Source organism: Maylandia zebra, linkage group LG23, assembly GCF_041146795.1.
Source record: "Maylandia zebra isolate NMK-2024a linkage group LG23, Mzebra_GT3a, whole genome shotgun sequence".
Classification (NCBI taxonomy): Eukaryota; Metazoa; Chordata; class Actinopteri; order Cichliformes; family Cichlidae; genus Maylandia; species Maylandia zebra.
Genome location: NC_135188.1, coordinates 10,764,253 through 10,783,139, shown reverse-complemented (window position 1 = coordinate 10,783,139; position 18,887 = coordinate 10,764,253). Strand labels below are relative to the sequence as shown.

Here is an 18,887-nt window from a genome sequence, read left to right as displayed (position 1 = left end):
GGCCGATCCAAATTAAGTAGCGCAGAGCCGAACCAATCACAGCCGCAGCTTCACGTCGCGTGACTTGTTACGTACAGCACAAGTGCCAAGCCGCACGTGTGTTTGTTTGGGAAGCAGCCAGCGGGTAATGGAGGAAATGAGTGTACCGACTAGAAAAATCAACCGAGCGTGACCGAAGAGAAAACAGATGATGGTTCCAATGCCGGAGAGATTGTCGAACGGAAGAGCCATAGAAGTTCCGTAGTGTGAAGGTATTTCGGCTATTTCAAGTCTGACAAAAAACAGAGTAGCGTGCACTGTAAATTGTGCCGAAAGCAAGTCTGGAAATACAATGAACTGGTGCATGCGTCACACTGTGCGCCACGTTATTGTTTCGGTGAAATGAATTTCTACAATACTGTTAATTCTACTCTCTGCAGTGTTTAAATGCTTACATATACACACAGTTACTGTCGGTCCACACATACGACTCGGTTCTGCTTCTATGCCCCAGCTTTGTTTACTTTTTCCCACCGAGGCTTCTAGACTTCTGATTGGCCAATATTTCTGCACGGTTAGGAATCTAGCGCCACCTGCTGCTTTGGCATGTTCATAGCAGCGTTTTCCTTCATTTCTGCCTTTACGTGTGAACGGGATTATTTTTTTAAAACGAAAACGGAAAATCTCCGTTTTCAAAAATACCCGTGTACGTGTGGACGTAGCCTCAGTCTCTGACTGGAAGCGCTAATTCGTCATTCGGCTTTTGTCAGACTAAAGTAACTGTTAAAACTGTTTGAAAAGCTCAGCTATACAACAAGGAGAGATTGAGAATTTCCTTTTAGTTCTCAGTTTATTTGATATTGACAAAAGTTAGTCAGTTTTGTCTGTTCTTCTGTAAAACAAACTAAGATTTATTTTTAGAATTAATACTTTGTTTCTAAGTGGAATTGACAATTTAGTCTGTTTCGTTTGTTCTATTTTGAAACTTAAACGCTTTAGCGGCTGCCTTTCTTTTGTAGTTTGCAATATTTGCCTTTATTTATCTGAAAAAGTCTCATGTTCCTTAAGTACATCTACCCTGTTGAACTTATTATGGGAAATAAATATTTAAATAAAAACAAGCTGCTGATTATTTCACATTTTACTTGTGAGCAACGGCACATTTAAATCTTACAAATATAGTTATTTGGCTTATATCGTGATAGATATCGTTATCGCCTGAAATGAAAAAAACATATCGTGATATGAAAAAATCTCATATCGCCCAGCTCTAGTTTAAACTAAAGGCAGACTGCTGGTGACTGTCAAACAGGCCTGAAATACATCTACAGTAATAACAGAGATGCTGGTGTGTAGATTAACAAAAAGAAACTTTATTTACAAAGTCTTTATGACAAACAGAATAAGTTAGAGACAGGAATGGGTGGAGCAACATGTCAGCACACCAAAAAACAAAAGTGCAATTAAGTGTTTTTTTTTAAGGATGACTCGGAGCGACCATTGAATAGATTCAAACAGACTGTGACTGAAGATGAGGAGGGATTTCTTCACAGCAGGTCTGAATTTATTGCACTGATGGAGATGCCTAAACAGAGAGGGAGAAAATATCCTTTAATATTTGGTCATTCATAGAAGCCCCTCGATCAGGGACAACACTGATCAGATAAAAACAAAGATTTGGGAACAGTTCATCTTCCAACCATCAACCTCGGAGGCTGACTAAATGAAGCATCAAGAAACCCTACACACTGCGGAACATCAGTCATTTACTGACGTTTAAGACCTAAAAACTTACAGGCAGCGTCCAGGTGAGCTCACAGAGAGTGATGTGGCTTCCTGAAAGTCTCGTTGGTGATGGACAGACGGGTCAGACGGGCGCCGTAATAATCCACAATGTAGTTCGATCCGTCTGCTGGACCCACGATCTGCAGGAGAAACCAGAGAGAGGGAGGGAAATTAGAGCCAGGTTTTCAGAAAGCGGAGTTGTTGTTTCTGTGAGCTTCTAAAGCAGAGGTGGAGGTGATCGTGCTCAAAGCAGCTGAAGGCTGACGCTTTAACAAAGATGCTCAGCAGGAGGACAAGATTAATATTTGTGCGTTTGTGAGGATGGTTTGAGCCTCCATCAGCCAGAATCAGGTTTGGAGTTTGACTCTGGGTCCTCTTCTGTTTTTATTCATTGTCATATTCAGTGAGGATAAACGTAAAAGGGAATTTCATTTCCACGCTCGAAGAATGTCTGGAAAACCTGTCACATCAGAATCAGAAGATGTTATTTATTCCCAAGGGGCAATTAACAAACAACAGAGCAGCATAACGTTGAAGATAAGGACAATAAGAACAGGCAATAAGGGTGAAATAATAAATACACAGAATATACAGTTTTAAAATGACACAGTCTTAAAATTAAAGTGACTGAAAGGTGAATAAATAGCTGTAAGTGACTAAAAGTGTATAGTGTCTGTAGTATAAGAAGAGTGTAGGTTATTCTTATGGGTGTGGGAAATGGTCTTATCGGCTGGAGTTAAAAAGCAGAGTGGCTTTGGGGACAAAGGTGGCTCTCCTCGTCTCAGTCCTGCAGGAAATGCAGCGGAGGCGTCGCCCAGAGGGGAGCCATTGAAATGCGGGGTGAAGAATGTGAGAGGGGTCGTTGATGATTTTGGATGCCTGTCTGAGGGCCTGTTGGCTGAAAACCTGTGTTCTGACAGGCAGGCCAATGATTTTAGAGCACACTGATGCAGTGTGCTGCAGTCTGTTCTTGTTCTGAAGGCTGAGGGAATGGAACCAGCAGGTGATGGAGAAGGTCATGATGCTTTCCAGGAAGGCATAGTAAAAAGTCATCATGATGGGTGTGCTGACTCCAAAGGAGTTGAGTTTCCTAAGGAGGTATAGCCGTTGGTGGCACCTCCTAAGAATCTCCTCTGTGTTGGCAGAGAATTTCAGAAATAGAGTCCGGAACACACTTCCTAGTTGCCCTGCACAGTGCCTCAGAACTCGACTGCAATGTTGTCAGGGAGCTCCTCTCCCTGGTCCTCCTTAGGGCTCACACCACGTCCTCAGTCCTGAAGGTGAGTGGAGAGCTGCCAGGTTTGAGTGAGGATCTGGTCTCCTCAAGCTGGGCCATGTTGTCCGTCTCAAACCTGTAGAAAGTGTTGAGGTCGTCAAGGAGGGAAGGAGGGGTTGCTGCCCTCCACCTGGATGGTTCTGGGGGTGGTGACCGCAGTATTCACAGAGGCCATGGTTTTGGGGGCCTGCCAGGCTGAGTGGAGGTCCCCTGTGGTGAATTTGTTTTCAACTGTGTTTTTAATACTTCCGTTTAGCAGTTTTTATGGCCCTCTTGACCTCCTTTTTGTCCAGTGCAGAGCCGGTGAAGAAAATTTTTTTATTAAGGATTTCCTTGAGTTCCTTGGTAATCCAGGGTTTGTTGTTGAGGTAGATGGAGACTGTTTTGAGGGGATAATGTTGTCAACACAGAAGGAGTTGTATGATGTCACCGTGTTGACTTATTTGTCAATGTCAGAAGGAGAAAGAAGGCTGTCCCAGTCAGTGGCTTCGAAACATCCTTGTAGGGTGAGGATACTTTCCTCTGTCCTCTTGATGACTGGGGTGTAAGCAGGAGCCAACAGGATGTTTTAGCAGCAGCTTGAAGCAGCTAAAGCGCTAAATGACGTTCATCATCACTGAATTCTACTAACAGCATATTTTATCATCCACCAAATGTAATGAGCCTTGAATATTAATCACAGTTGTGGTCTGAATGGGGGCGGATACCTCCCAATGCCTAAAACTCCTAAAGGGCCGTTCGCTCTTCCTGTGTCTTAGTTGGGTGTGGGCGGGGTTAATAGCCACAGCCCGTTCAGCCCCCCCCCGATGGATTTCCAGTCTATATTATCTAAAACGGTTCAGCAGGACAGGGAGATCTGTCCCTTCACCTTCTGCTTCATCCATCTGTCTCCGTGCTCTCAGAGTCCATTAGGACCTTCCGGAAGATTCATTCATTAAAGGGGCCTCGCCGAGCCACCAATGGATGGACGTAAATAATACCCAGAAAGCTGCTGCCTGCTTATTCATAAGGCCCCCACCACCACCCCACACAGACACACACACAGTGAAATGGAACAGAGGAATGCTTCATCACAGGCGTCACTGTTAACAACAGAGAAGAAGTGACAGCGGGCTCTAAATCGCTGCTCAGATCCATCTGATCTTTTGCTACAGTTTGGGTGAGTTTGATCTTCAGCCTGCTGACCTCTGACCCCAGGAAACAAACACATGAGACCAACCAGATTCAACGTAAAGGGGACATTTTCAGCCATGGCGATGATGATGATAATGGTGATCAGCTAGCTGGTGCCGGTGCAGGATTTATGACTCACCTGCATGGCGATCAATATGAAGTCGATGAGTGTGCCAATCCCACAGAAACCAACAGTGCAGAACTTCAACAGTCCTGAGAGAGAGACAGTCTTCATTAAATAACAAATATAAAATATTCCCATGACTGAAACATGTTCATCTTGTTTTAAACATTTAGTCTGTTTTAAATGGACACTTGATGTTTTCTGATAATTCTTTTTAAAAATTATTTTGTGTTTTTGGATCATGTTTGAATCTTTTCCTGTCCGTCTGGGTTTTATTTTGTGTTGTGTGAATGGATCTCATTCCTGTTTAAACAGGCGAAACATTCCAGGTTTGTAATCAGGAGGACGCAGCAACTCTCAGGTCACATGCAGCAGCAACACAGCCCGCTGAAACAGTTTTTTAAATTTTAATTCAGATTTTATTGTACAGTTTGTGTCAGAGATCAGCTGGGGTGTAAAGCCACACCTGAGGACGCCGGACACGCCGGGTGCAAAAACCCTCCAGCTGTCACTGTACGTAAGCCTGTGTGCTGAAGTGTCCTGTGGGGGCACAGGGACTCTGCTGCTAATTTTACAGCAGAAAGTCTTCAGAGTGCAAAGGAGTGAGGATGCATTATTTACATGAAGGAGCTGAGACTCATCAGCCTGCAGCCTCCTGCTCTGCTGTTGGTTTCGCTCAGATGAAACGCAATGAAAACATGTCTGCGTGTGCTTTCTCAAACTTCTCAACTCCTCCTCTTGTATCTGGTCTTCCTGCGCTGAGTCAGTGTCTGAGATCATTGTCTGAATGTTACAGTACATAGTAGAGCAGGGCAATATGACCAAAAATATTTATCACAATATACATTTGAAATTTTGTGATAACGATATAACTGACGATATAATTGACACCAGACAAAATACTTTACAACTCCACAACTTTATTAGTGCAAAAAAACCCAACCCATCAATGTATTTTCGCTTAAACAAGCAGCTGTTTTTTTATGTGCATTAAAGTTATAGAAACATTTTACAGTGCAAATGCAAATTCTTTGCTGACAGTTTAACCAAAAAGCATTTCCAGTGGACATTGGCCGACATATCCTCAGTATAACCATGTATAATATCCACAAAACGTAAAAAGAGGTTTTACACACACAATACGGTAATATTATGTTGAAGCACCGTACGTATCACTCCGCGAGGCTCCTGCCTACGATAGCCGTAATGCTCCGACAATCCATCAAGCGGTGCGGCTTCGTAGCTTAGTAAAGTCGTACTGAAACATTTGACAGATTTTCGAGCGCCGTGTACATAAAATCGTTTCGAGGTCAGTAAACACAACCAGAATTCATACATAAGGCACACGGGATTATAAGGGGCACTGGCGATTTTCAGAAAAATCAAAGGATTGATTTTAAGTGTATTTTCCAAAAAACACGGTAATAACAACGGCCCGCTAGCATGCTCTACCAAAAGTAGTGCTTTGTTGTGTATGTGACGGATGAAACAGGGCTCTAGACTAACTTTTTGACATGGGCGCACCGGTACGCCTAACTTTAAAAATTTAGGCGTACCGGCACAAAAGTTAGGCGCACTCAAATTTTTCAACCGCATCGCTTAACACCGCAGTTTTACATGTGCACTTTCTTTGGGGGGGGGGGGAAGTCCATACAGACAATATTAATTTCTAAATTATTAACTAACAAACTTGTGCTTAAAGTGCTTTGTCAATATTGTAGAAAATGTTAAAAACTTAATCATCATCTTGGCCTCCTCTGACGACCTGTTTGCTGCTGTCTGCTGCTGAAAGGCCGTGGGGAGAGGGGACACTTGGGCAGTGCATTTACTGCAGCATATAATGTGTTTTCTGGATACACTGTGCTTTTTCAGCATTCAAATATTGATGGCACCGTGTCAGAGCACTGGCTATGAATTTCAGACAGATCAGGCCTTAACTTAACAAAAAAGTTATCAATAGTTCTTTTCATCTTTTCTTATTACCCACAGCTACAGTACATCCACTTCTCTCAGGCCTAGGCTGCTCACTAGGGCTGAGTATCATCACTGATTTCTATAATCCATTCAATTCCGGTTCTCAAAGTCCTGATTTGATTCAATTTAGCCTCAGACAGTCAGAAATATTATAATTCTGATCATTTATCAGTACTGATACACATGAGACTTCATCAGAATTGTGAAAATCACAGCAGATGCCTTTGTGTGAAAGTAACTGAGAATAAAACACAGGAAAACATGAAGGAGATTTTCCTGGTCTGGCTTTTTATAGCAGATAACCTTAAAAATATTCTGCAATTTTGCATAATTTTAAGAAATTAAAATTTCTTCAGTATTGAACAGCAGAAATTAGGCTTTCTTTTCCGAGGTCATTTAAGTGAAAAAAGAAAAAGCGCTGTAAACAACGCTAGACTGGTGGGTAATAAGCGAATGAATAATGCAGAAAACAGATTTGAGACGGGAAACTGTTCCTGAAGTACAGAGAGAGAGAGAGCTGTGCAGGAAGTGTGATTTTTATCGTGGTGGAAGCAAAACAGCAAAAGTCAGAGGGAATTCATGACGACATTGATCAAATGTGAAGCGCAGTTTGCTGCTTCTTTTGCTGCAGGCTCGGTGAATTTTGGTTGGAGAGAGGCAAAACCTGCAGCTCAGAATCAGCGCAAAAAGACGTAAACACAGCGCGGACCCGAAGAATCGCTAAGCTCCGACAGCGTGTCCGTGTTCAGGCCGTCGGGTGAGAAAGCCGAGAAAGACGAAGCTGATTCTGATGTGTTGGGTCCGCTCCGTGTTTAGGTCTTTGTGTGGAATCCGTTAATGAATTGATATCGCTTTATTCAAGCTACTCACCTCTCTCTTCCACCTGCACTTTCAACTGGACCACGGCCAATCAGAGAGGTCCCGCCCCTGACTATCTCTGATTGGTTTAGTCCACGATAGGGGCATAATGTGTGTCTGTTGTTGACCACACGGAGAGTTACAGAGATTTTTTTTTTGTTACCGGAACAGTTGGTCGCACCTGTGCGACCAAATATTTATTTTTAGTCGCACCACTGAAAAATTTGGTCGCATTTGCGACCAAATTGGTCGCACTCTAGAGCCCTGTGAAAGCTAAACCAGTTCCACACCACTGAAGCTGCAGCATTTTTACAAACCAATTCTGGTTCATCCATTTCATTCAACGATCCGCTTTCCCCCTTCTCATTCTCCGTTGCCGCCAAGCTTTTTCCACCATGTGCATATGAAAACAAAGGCACTACGCATGCGCGTTTTACCCATATTCTACCACGATATTTCATTTTCTTATCGTTGCCCAACATTATACCGGTATTACCGTGAACTGTATGATATGGCCCAGCCCTAGTACATAGTATTCACTTTAATAAATACCTGCAGACATGAGAAAGCTGTAAATCTAAAGCGTGACTCTAAGGTGGTTTTTCCTTTTATTCAATTCTTTAAATTAAACCTGAAAGGCTGAACCTGAGGAATCACTGTCCAAATACTGACGGCTGACAGTACACCTGCTCAGCGACAGGTGTCACCTGACTGCACCCCCACCCACCACACACACCTGCTTTACTAAAACTAGATGAAGTGAGAGAGCTGGCCACCCAAACTACAGGCATCAAAATAAAAGCTGCAGGTGTCTGTGTGTTGGTGTGTGTGTGTGTGTGTGTGTGTGTGTGTGTGTGTGTGTGTGTGTGTGTGTGTGTGTGTGTGTGTGTGTGTGTGTGAGAGAGTACCCAGAGCAGGATATCCCAGGTAGAAGCGATCTGCTCCGAGCCAGCCCAGAAACAGAGACAATGCCACGGCCACTTTGTAGGAATAACCACTCCTGACAGGAAACACAGAGAGCATCAAACCACCTGAAGCTCACACACACACACACCAAAATCTATAGAGGAGTGTGTGTGTGTTTGTGCTTGCACTGTGAATACTCACACATTTCTGCAGGGGATGGATTTGTTGAAGCCGACCTCGTCCCCGCTAAACCTGAACACCGTCCCGTTGGAGAGCCGACAGCTGATGTTTGGAGCTGGGAGGCATTCCACTGTGTGCACACGCGAGCACACACACACACACACACACACTTGTTTAGATGCAGTTATGATCGTATTCGTGCCATTGAGCAGCTCCGCATGATTCACGATTCATAATAATCCTTCTTTGCCTGATCCCAGCTTCAGTGCAACCCCTCAGTTCATCCTGTCTGAAAAACTCTGCTCACTTTATACCCCGCCCCCAAAATAAAGTACAGTTTCTCTTGATTGGCTGACCTGTGGAAGCCTGCAGAAGAGGAGCTCTGCAACATCTTCAGTTTTAGAGTCTGTCTGTTTTTTAAGCCACCGCCCACAAACAGAAAAAAATCTAATCTGAAGTGAGACTCACCCCACGCCGTCATGTCCCTGCAGTTCTCTGGCTCCTGAGTGGATTCATCGATCTTTGGATCGTTGCATTTATACGTGAGCAGAGTAAAGGAAGGCAAACACACTTCAGTCGGAAAACATCTGCAGCCTGTTTCTACGTGACATGGCGTAGGCCGTGGTTTAGGGGTGGGGAAAAGAAGTCGATACAGCATCGTGTCAAGATACTGTATGGATACAAGGACCCCAAATATCGATACTTCATTAAATAAATGAAAATACTCTGGAATCCTACAAACAATCTCATGCACACCATCCTGAGATAACATTAGCTTCCTCACATGTACAATTAAATCAGCAACCTCTTGCCGACTGTGCGGCTGTTTTCTCTCACCCTGTGCAGGTGCCCACAGTTCGTAGGTGGTTCACTCACAATGATCACAGGTCATCTGACGGAAAGCAACATTTCTGCAAACACTCTGTCTTACTGCGGCCACTCGCCGAGACTGCTGAAGGTTTGCAAATAACTGCTTTATAAATGCAGATTGATTGCCATCATGTTCCCATCAGTTATCACGGAGCACAGATCGACTCTGGGCTGTACCCTGGTTATAATCCTCTAGCACAGGAAGGCTGCTGAGTGCAGATGTGATAATTAAATGTGAATTTCTGTCTATGGAGACAGCAACAGATGCATGATTTTCAAATTGTCACAAATCATACTTGTAATAAACTTTGGTGAATTATCAGAGACGGACTGCATTCAGTTGCAGACTAACTTCATCTTATGGCAACATTTACGGCAGGTTTTAGTGACAGTCTTGGCTTGGTTGCCAATAACTGAACTTTATCTTACTGGGTAAAACAGACACTGATGAAGGACACGAAGGTTAAAAATCACAGTAATATCGTATCATTAGGTAGACTGACTGATGAAAACAGCAGAGTGCTGCACTGAGTAAACATTCTGTGTTTATGAAACAAACTTATTCTCCTGATTCGGGTCTCTGAGCTCTCCTGACACAAGTGAACTGTTCGGTCTTCAGACTGAAGTTAAATATCCGTTCGTAACTGCAAAGACAACGGGAAGCTTGTCTTCCTTTGAAACTTTAATCTGACCACACTGAAAATATCGATCAGACTGAAAAACCCTTCAGGTCCCAAACATGCAAACACACAGTGCTATTCTATGAGAGGAGAAACCCGCGTTAAGCCACGGACCCCCAAAAAACGTCCAAATGTAACGTTTTGATCTGAATGTCACAGAGAAGCTAGGCTAACGTTAGCCGTCCCGTGACCCCGGTAATGAGGCGTTAAAGCGCGGTAAACACGGACGGAAGGATATTGTCCGAGTCTCAGGTTCTGGCAGTTCTCCACCTCCTCGCTCAGGACCAGCTGCAGGTGCGAATAAACGCAGTAAAATAAGAGGCTGAGCGCCCCGGAGCGAACATACAGCAGCCGCCTCCGGGAGGACGCCATGATTCCCTCAATCACGTGACAGGGCGGTACCTTCATGGACTTGCAGCATGCTGGGAACTCAGAGCGATGTAGGACCAGGAAGGCTCGGCAAACCATTTATATTTATTATTTTGGTTTTATTTGTATCGTTTTCAAATCTAATCATTTTTAACCATAAGACATATATAACCTTTGTTCTTGTTATAAAATCAGCTCTTTAAATAAGCTTAAAATGCTGGCAGGTAAAACAGTTTCAACCTGCTTCATGTGTGTTATTTTCTCGTTTTAGTATGGATATTTTATCTCAGATGTAGAAATAATTTCTCTTCCTTATTGTGCTAAAATAATGAATGTGCTTTTAAACAGAATACGGAATAAAAAACAGTTAAACTAATGATAAGAAAACAAAATGATCCTTACATTATGCTTTTGCATCCTTAGACATCAGATTTCCTACCGCCATGAATGCGGCATTAAAGTGACGCTGGTGGCAGACTGGATCCAGTTTATGTGAGTTTCTTACCAGTTTGAAACTCTGAGAATCTACGTCTTTTTCTGGGGAAAGTGTCGCTTCTTGTGCGGACTGTTTCTCTGTTAGAGTGCGGACCAGAAGCGCAGTTTCTGCCGCAGTTAGCGGCTAAGGCTAGCGGAGCGGAGTTCTCGGTGAGGAGAAAGAAGAGGAGGAGAAGCTCCTTTAACTCTTTACTTTATTCTCATGATCTGAACTCAGACTTTGTACCTGCGTGTGTGTGTGTGAGTGAGAGAGAGAGAGAGAGGCGGTTAAAGTGCGGCTTTCACCTGTTGTAAACTTTGACGCACCTGCTCGCGCGCTCTGTGACGCTATGAGGTGAACCAAGGGCCAAACATGCAGGTTAAAATATGTACAGGTGAAAATACCGTCTGTCCGCCCCCTCCCCCTCCGACTCCGCTGCTCAGTTTCACTTCCTGATTTCTCAGGTGAGCTGACAGGTGAGTGCCTCAGACCCCCTCTGCGTCATGCTGTTTGGTTTCGGTGTTGGGTGTGTGTGGACCGTGTGTGAGTGTGTGAGAGAGAGAGCTAGACAATAGCTCGGCTCTGACTGAGAAAATATTCCGTGCTGATATCGAGGCTCACCTGCCACACCTGGACACTCCGAGGACGGCCGTGTTAGCCACAGGTGGGAAGTACCTGAGTGCTTTCAGTACCACAGTGAAAGAAGGTGTGAAGTAACTCCTTAGGTATTAGGTACAAGTTTTTAGAAAGTAGAATGGTGAAAAGTACGGTGGCTCGGAGGGCACAGTACACGGCAGGGCGAGAACGCGCAGGTAAGGTCAGAAACGTCACTTTGCGAAATGGAAACCAGTAAACACCGTCAGGTCAGGGCTACCGTTACCATGGTGACTCAAAGGGACTGTGTTAAAGTTGCGGTCACGTGATTGCGGGCACCTGCTGGGGTGTCGGTGGTAGGTTCAGGGTGTGGTGCTGTGTCACACGATTCTCCGGTGCTCGTGACGGTTTTGGTGTTGATGGTACGTTCTCGGTTTCCGGTTCCCTGTCATAGTTTTCATCTTGTTTTTTCCTGTTTGGTGTCAAATTTCAGTGTTTACAGGCCTGTTTCATAAATCTGCTCTGTGTAGTATTTTCTTCACGCAGGGCTGGTTTTTGTGGTACTTCAGTTTGTAGTATTTGCTGTTTGTGGTATTTGCCTTTTGTGTTTGGAGTTCGTAGTTTGTTATCTTTACCATCTTTACTTTATCGTTTTCAGGGATTTTCAGCATCACTTTGGTTTTTGTCTTTTTGAGGTTGATGGGGTTAGTTACGGTTAGTTAAGGTTAGGTTAGGCTCATTAATACCAGTTGGTTGTCTCTCTGTGTTTGCCCTGGACAATCTGGCCAGCTGTACCCGCATGTTGCCCTATGGCAGCTGGGATAGGCTCCACCCCCTGTGACCCTGATTTGGATAAGCAGAAAGAAATGAGCAAGGTGTTTGATGGTGTTTCTGATATTATGTTTTTGGTGTTCTGTGTTGGGTCATATTTTGGCCAATTTTGGTGGGAGAAAAGGTGAGTGTGACTCACCTGAGACAGACAGTGCACGGGTGCTGACATGCATGTTTTCCTGTGACTTCATGCAGTGTTGTTGATGACAGAAAGAGCGGTCAGTATGAGTCGTGCTGTGAGGTGTCAGAGCACAAGTATCTCCACACTTGCTCGTATTTTAGTAGGCGTTTATCAGACTTGGTCCAGAGCTGAAGGAAATAAAGTTGTTCTCGGTTCTTCCTGGTTTAGGTTAGGTCCTCCAGAACAGAGGACGGTGAGAGCACAGCAGAGATGTTTGAAAATGTCCCGACAGGTAAGTCCTGACTATAACTCAAGAGAAACCATCCAATGATTCGCGTTTATCCGAGACCACGCTTCACAAGCTGTTTTTGTCCTCAGTGTCCTCGACGGAGCGTCAGCAGGTGCTGGCAGCTCTGGAGCGTCTGCAGGCCAAACTGGTGCAGCGGGAGGAGTGGACCCACAGCGAAACCCTGGGAAACCTGCGGGAGACGCTGCAAAGCCCGCTCTTTAACCACATCCTGACCCTTCAACACTCGATCAAGCAGCTCCGCAGCCAGGTGAGCCTCACTGAGCATGCGCCGTCATGCAAAATAGAGTGGATAGGATCACTCTGATCCTGGCACAGATGTTTAAGGCTTACCGGTACTTCACCTGGACTGCAGGAGCCATAGCTCAGGTGAAGGAGTTCACACAAAACAAAAGAGCCTTAAATGATGACGTTTTATATTAACAGCTAGTTTATGGAATATTTCATTCACAAGAATTTTATTGTTTTTATCCACAACCATGTTTCCCTCACCTCCTTTCTCGTGATATGGAAGCTGTGCACTGTATGAAAGAAACAACCTCGTAACAAGAAGAAAAAAGAGGTTAGCTAGCAACAGGGAGCTAGCTGCAGCGACACACTTTGTTTGTTGTTTGTCTTCATGCTAGGGCTGCACGATTAATCGTTAGAAAATCGCGATCTCGATTCATACTTATGTGCGATCTCATTTCCAAATGACGACTTAAAAAAGAAAAGAAAAAAAGACGGCGACGATTGTACCGCATTTTGATCCGGGACGTAATCTGCATGAAAACAAGCGTTCACTCTTCCTGCTCAACAAATGACAAGGGCGGAGCCTTATACCATGTGATACAGAAGCTGTGCCGTGTGATGCTAAAGTTAGCAGGGAAAAAACAACGGCGAGCACGTCAGGGATGACGAGAAAGTGACAGGAGAAAATCCGTCCCGGTCAACCACCCAAACATCAATAACGGGAACCTTATACAGCGCTTCCCTATACACGTCGAACTCCCGCAGGCACAAAGAAATTACGGAGGCTATTACTTATCACCTGACCAAAGATATGGCTCCCATCAACACTGTGCAAAACGAGGGATTTAGGAAAATGATCAACACCCTAGACAAACGCTATACAGTGCCGTCCCGCAACTATTTTTCTATTGTTGCACTACCTGCTCTATACACGCAGCGTCGAGCAACGGTGGAGACGGAATTTCAAGCAGTACAACATTTTGCGGCAACAACAAAACGTCAGACATTTGTTGTTTTTATGTTCAGTTTCAATTGTTACGAAGTTGATGTGCAGTTAATATGTGCAATAAATATTTATATTGGAAAAGAAAATCGTGAGAGAATCGTGATCTCAATTCTAAGCCAAAAAATCGTGATTCTCATTTTATGCAAAAACGTGCAGCCCTACTTCATGCCTTTACTCCACTGAGCCTGACACAGGGCTGCAAACACGAACATACAGGTTTTTCATTTGTACAGTTTTTTTTTTTTATGACTAACTATCATCTACTGTGATCGCCATTTTATTTTTTAAATCATAGCCTATTTTTTAAATGTATGTTTTGACTGGTTTCAGTCTGAAAAGCAGACTGTAAGACAGACCCAAAATACACACAATGTTTGTGCTCACAGTTCAGCTTTTATTGCCAAGTTTCACATGTACAGCTACACAGTCTCTGCTCAGAGTTGGTCTCGGCACGCATGCACTGGCCTCTCACTATAAAAAGAAGAGACTGTGATTAGTCCAGTCGCCACCACCTGTGGCCTCCCCAGGCACCACCCACTTGAGCTCGCTGCGCCTCCCCTGCAGCTGAGCCAGGGACCACACCGCCGCCACATGCACATTCTCATGTCCAGCAGGGGGCGACTTCTCGGGTTGTACAAAAAAAGCACTACGTATATAAAAATGAGTCCATGATGAATTTCAGGGCTGACTGAATCAAACATGAGGTCACTTTGGAGAGTTTTGTGCTCTCAGAGTCACAGCAGGAGCAGGAAGTAGACAAGGGCGGGGCTATACTGTGATTGAAAAGTCACCTCTTAATGAGTGAGCAGACTCCCCGAATTTTTCAGTCAGGTATGTCAGGCAGATGATGCACTGCGAGATAAATCGGTCCTGAGAGCTGCTATAGAGCTGGAGATGAGCAGAAGATGTCCAGAAACACATGAACGGTCCTGATTAAACCAGAAAAGAACCTGAGTTCAAGTAAAACGTCAGAAATGGAACAAAAAGCTTTCAGTTAGGTTTACTTCAGTGGGTGTTTCTCATCACATGTTCTCCATCTATCTGTGTGAGTGTTTCCCATCAGATCTGACAAGTGTAGCCCCGCCCAGGTGTTGACAGCCTATGGGTATCAGTCCTGTGCTGCCTCCCGCCCACTGCTGTGACCCGGGCCGTCGAATCCTCTCTGCATCGCCATCTGTATTCAGCTCGCGCCTGCGCTGACGTGAGCTTTACAATAAACAATCTGCAGGCCAAATTAAGATAATGGCAATAACCCGCGGCGGGCTTCATATTCTAAGTGCTGCGAAGGTCAGAGCGAGTCTATGAATGCACCGATGGAAGCCGGCGGAGGGTATATGAAGCGGGGACTTCTCCCTTTATTTCTGGCCCTCCCTCCCCAGCGTGCTGCAGATCTATCAGGCTTTAATATCTGGTGTCTCGGTTTGAGTAACGGCCTTGTCGAGGTGGTATTGATGAAATGGCTCGGGATCCTGCTCTGTCAGCCCGGTCTAAATAAGCCGCAGACTGATAAGTTTCCACAATGTGAGTGTAAAGGTCATTAATACATTACCTGTTCAGAGAGAGCGCCTGCAGAGGAATCTATTGATTTTAGTTTTTTCCTCTCTCCTCCCCACTTACCCCCGGCCTCGCCGCGTCTTTTTCTTTTTTTCTTTTTTTTTCTGCGTCCTTGCACATAAGGGCGCCTCCCATCTCTCTCCCAGTCTGCCTCTTCATCACAGTGAAGTTTGTGGCCAAAGTTCAAAAGTATGTGGACGGTTTCTTTATGCCCGCGCACACAGTCAGTCAGCGGAGCCTGGTTCACATTCATGTGTTTGAGTCTAAACACTGGACATCTGTGTCCAGCACGATCCCTGATGTCACTTCTGTTCACACCTGAGACAAACAGGAAAGCAGCAGGTGTTTAGTTCAGACTTGACATGCGTCAGTCTGACATTAGCTGATTGGCTCGTTTGGAGAACAGATGTATTAATTGGGCCACAGATTGAAGCTGTTCAGGGTTTTCCTGCACTTGTGCAGGCTCACTGCATTAACAGAAGCCTGTTTAAGTTTGATGAATACAAGTTTTTATTTATTTATTTCTAATCTCTGCTTAAAAAAAAAGTATTTATCAGAGGCCAAAAGAAAAAACCTGGTTTTTATTGTCAGTAGAACTGACTGGCTTCTCAGACTACTGATCGAAACAAAAACCAGTAGTTAGTTATTTGTGACAGCATCCAGTCCTCACGTACAGTGAGACCAGCGTGCCGTTGCTGATGAAGACAAGTAAAGCCGTTAGCAGTGACAATCAGGGCGCCCGCTCTGGGATGTCTCCAGGTCTGGACTCAAACCTGTGACATCTGGAGCAGATCCACTAGAAACGTTTGAGTTTTAACAACTTCTTCACCATCTTTGCAGTTTAGCATCCGTCAGGTCTTTGGATCAAACGCGCTTATGTCATCGTATGGATCTAAAAATGGGAAAAAATGCACCAAAGTTGCGTCTTAAATTCTGCACCTCTTGAAGGGTTTAGGGTGACAGGTTTAGGTTGGGGCTTCAAAAGAATGTTTGTGTATTTCTTGGGATGCTACACACGTGTACCAAACCTCATATATGTACATTTCAGCAAGTCTGACTCTACAAATATGTGAGGATGTTCTCGCCTCAGATGTGACGATGGCGACCTGTCTTGTAGCTCTGATGAAATTTGATTTTATTTTCTGTGGTTTGAGCTTTGGAAATGTGGCGGCCCTGTTAGAGATTCAATTTTTACTCTGATAGTGAAAATAATCAGGTGATATAATCTAGAATGATCACTGTGCAGTAACCTCTGCCTTCAGTCTCTGTGGACTCGCAGGACGTGCGACGTCTTTGACAGGACAGAAAAGTCTCTCACTTCTCTATCAGCACTCAGCTATGATTGGAAGATCTGATGTATTGATTAACCTCTCCTCTCCCTGTAGCTAAGCGCCATGCCTCCAAACACCAGCAGCGATTTCAGTTTCTCCAAAAAAGGTCAACTGATCATGAGCGTCGATCCAGTCGGTGGCCCGGCCTCACCCACGCTATCCGCGACCTCCTCCATCCTCACCAATGGCTCGTTTCCGCCCAAACGTCAGACTCCGCCCACACCTGACCTCCAGAAGTGGATTCTTGATGCTGCCAAGGTGGGTGGAGCCAAGACGCTCACACACAATCTCACAAATGAACTCAACATGATATCAAACCGCTCAACTGATTGTGTGTCTGTGTCTCTGGTTGTGTGTGTGTGTGTGTGTGTGTGTGTGTGTGTGTGTGTGTGTGTGTGTGTGTGTGTGTGTGCACGCACACACTTGCGTGCAGGGACGTCTCACTGACGTGGTCAGATTGACTCGTCCTCTGACTGGTGGTCTGGGCTTCAGTGTGGTCGGTCTGAATCCAACAGGAAGCAGTAGCCGCGGCGTCTTCATCAAACACGTCCAGCCCGGAGGAATCGCTCACAGGTTCAGTGACGCGTGTTTAGTTTGTTCCTATCAGTGAGCAGCAGGTCACCACACCACGCTACACCCATTAATGCAGCAATAAAGCGTCATGTTAAACTTTTATTTTGAAAATATTGGAGCAGAACTGCTATGTGCCATTCCACTTCCTGTTATTCCCATCATACAGCAAGGGGAGCTTTCATCTGGTTTTGTGTGATCGGAGTCGGCCTGTGTACGACAAACATGACGAAAATTAATAGAAAAAATGTTTGAAACATTAAATTTACATGTGTGTGATGTGTGGCTGAATCAGCTGGTGTTACCTGACACAGCGTCTGGCTGTCCAACATGAGCCTGCCAGCATTGCTCAGATGATGTCATGCGACCATCATGTGTGGCTGACATGTTTTGGTAGTTAGAAGTGATTGGGTGCAGACTTTAAAGGCAAAGGCAGTGAAGTTTGCCTTTAAAGTAAGTATGCACCGCTCCAACGGATGTGGTGCTGTGTCTGCAGGGATGGGCGTCTGCAGGAGCGGGACCAGATCCTAGTGATAAACGGCAGTCCTCTGGAGCCGGGCATCAGCCAACAGCACGCGCTCTCCCTCCTGCAGCAGCCTGGAGAGACGGTGGAGCTGGTGGTGGCCAGAGGCCGCCCACCTGACGCATCGTTGCCGCCCACAACACCAATCAACCCGGTAAGGAAACTGTGGCATTTATTCAAAGGTTTAAAAGAGACTGGACTTCTGACGTTCTGTGTCTGGGGCTCTGACGATGTTACAGAGGTGGTTTTCATGTTTTGGCTGATTGTGAGCAGCACAGACTGAATCACAAATGCAGACATTGTTGTTTCCCGTACTCTGATTTATTTGTGGACACGCAGATCTAATGCTCTGTAGAAATGACTTCAGTCGAATTATCGTAAACTATAGCTGACTCCTGACGACAACTCAAGGATTTTCCCATGATGTTTAAATGCTTCAGAAAATAGGGATGCACCAATTGGACGGATTGGCGTCTGCATTTTCGTTCCCTCACAGGGAGCAGGATGGGCTCACACATCAAAGGAGTTTCTCATTTAAACACAAACTACGCTCAGGATGGAAAACTCACATGTCTCGCTTCTGCACTCGTCCAGGGTCAGACTTGTTTGGAAGCTTTTAATAATTAACAGGAGAAAATAACACGAGAGTGAATGATTACAGGAAAGACTCTCACATTGAGCTAAAGGAGACAAAAAATGTATTGATATATGGATTATAATTATACCACCTGCGGCTTTCAAAGCTTGGATGTATTTTTTATCATATCAGGTGTGTGCAGAGTTTAAATGGAGCCTGATGTTGTCATCAGTGTAAAGAGGAGTTCCTGTTGTTTGTGTAACTCCAGAACAGAGGCTGAGCTGTTGTATGGAAGCTGGAAAAGTCACCAGCAAACTGCGCGACCTCGTGGTCTGCAGGAATATAAACACCTCCTGTTCATGTGCGAGTCTGCAGACTCGCCGTTTCTCGCATCCTGACGTCTGAAAGCTGCTCCATGAAGCTCTCTGGCTAAACGATCCAGAGCAGCAATACAGACAGAATGCTGAGACCACAAACCTGGAAGGGACGGCATTTCTGATCCAGGTGTGCGCTTTAAATAAGATCCAGTAAAACAAGCACAGATGGAACTGCGCACACAGTAAAACTTTACTGTCAGCTGTTTGAAGCAAACT

General features: G+C 44.9%; 2 protein-coding genes across 12 annotated transcripts in view; one reads left to right on the top strand and one right to left on the bottom strand.

The window, feature by feature from the left end:
* Nucleotides 1-1,330: 1,330 nt before the first annotated feature.
* On the bottom strand, nucleotides 1,331-10,531 carry tm2d1 (TM2 domain containing 1). Its single transcript, XM_012920742.5, has 7 exons — nucleotides 10,044-10,531; nucleotides 8,724-8,797; nucleotides 8,277-8,385; nucleotides 8,078-8,169; nucleotides 4,353-4,426; nucleotides 1,775-1,904; nucleotides 1,331-1,564 (listed from the first exon to the last, which is right to left on the bottom strand). Exons 1-6 carry the CDS (start codon nucleotides 10,271-10,273, stop codon nucleotides 1,794-1,796), a joined length of 690 nt encoding a protein of 229 aa, XP_012776196.2. The 5' UTR covers nucleotides 10,274-10,531; the 3' UTR covers nucleotides 1,331-1,564; nucleotides 1,775-1,793.
* Nucleotides 10,532-10,588: 57 nt separating this feature from the next.
* The window catches only part of patj (PATJ crumbs cell polarity complex component), a 92,071-nt gene continuing 83,772 nt past the window's right edge, over nucleotides 10,589-18,887 (top strand). For 3 of the 11 annotated variants that reach the window (XM_076880126.1, XM_076880124.1, XM_076880123.1), the window contains exons 1-6: nucleotides 12,038-12,118; nucleotides 12,424-12,487; nucleotides 12,574-12,752; nucleotides 16,679-16,882; nucleotides 17,058-17,197; nucleotides 17,691-17,871. In XM_076880126.1, coding sequence (XP_076736241.1) covers nucleotides 12,053-12,118; nucleotides 12,424-12,487; nucleotides 12,574-12,752; nucleotides 16,679-16,882; nucleotides 17,058-17,197; nucleotides 17,691-17,871 — 834 coding nt within the window. In that variant the 5' untranslated portion in view covers nucleotides 12,038-12,052. The other 8 variants (XM_014414148.4, XM_014414144.4, XM_014414151.4 and 5 more) reach the window with 8 other exon arrangements.

Bases quoted from the DNA above. Each gene is read 5' to 3' on its own strand.
- tm2d1 (XM_012920742.5), bottom strand. From the start codon at position 10,273: ATGGTTTGCCGAGCCTTCCTGGTCCTACATCGCTCTGAGTTCCCAGCA. The intron at 8,170-8,276 runs GTGAGTATTCAC...GTTTCCTGTCAG, and splicing joins TCCATCCCCTGCAGAAATGT to GAGTGGTTATTCCTACAAAG. The intron at 4,427-8,077 runs GTACTCTCTCAC...TCTCTCTCTCAG, and splicing joins CCTGGGATATCCTGCTCTGG to GACTGTTGAAGTTCTGCACT.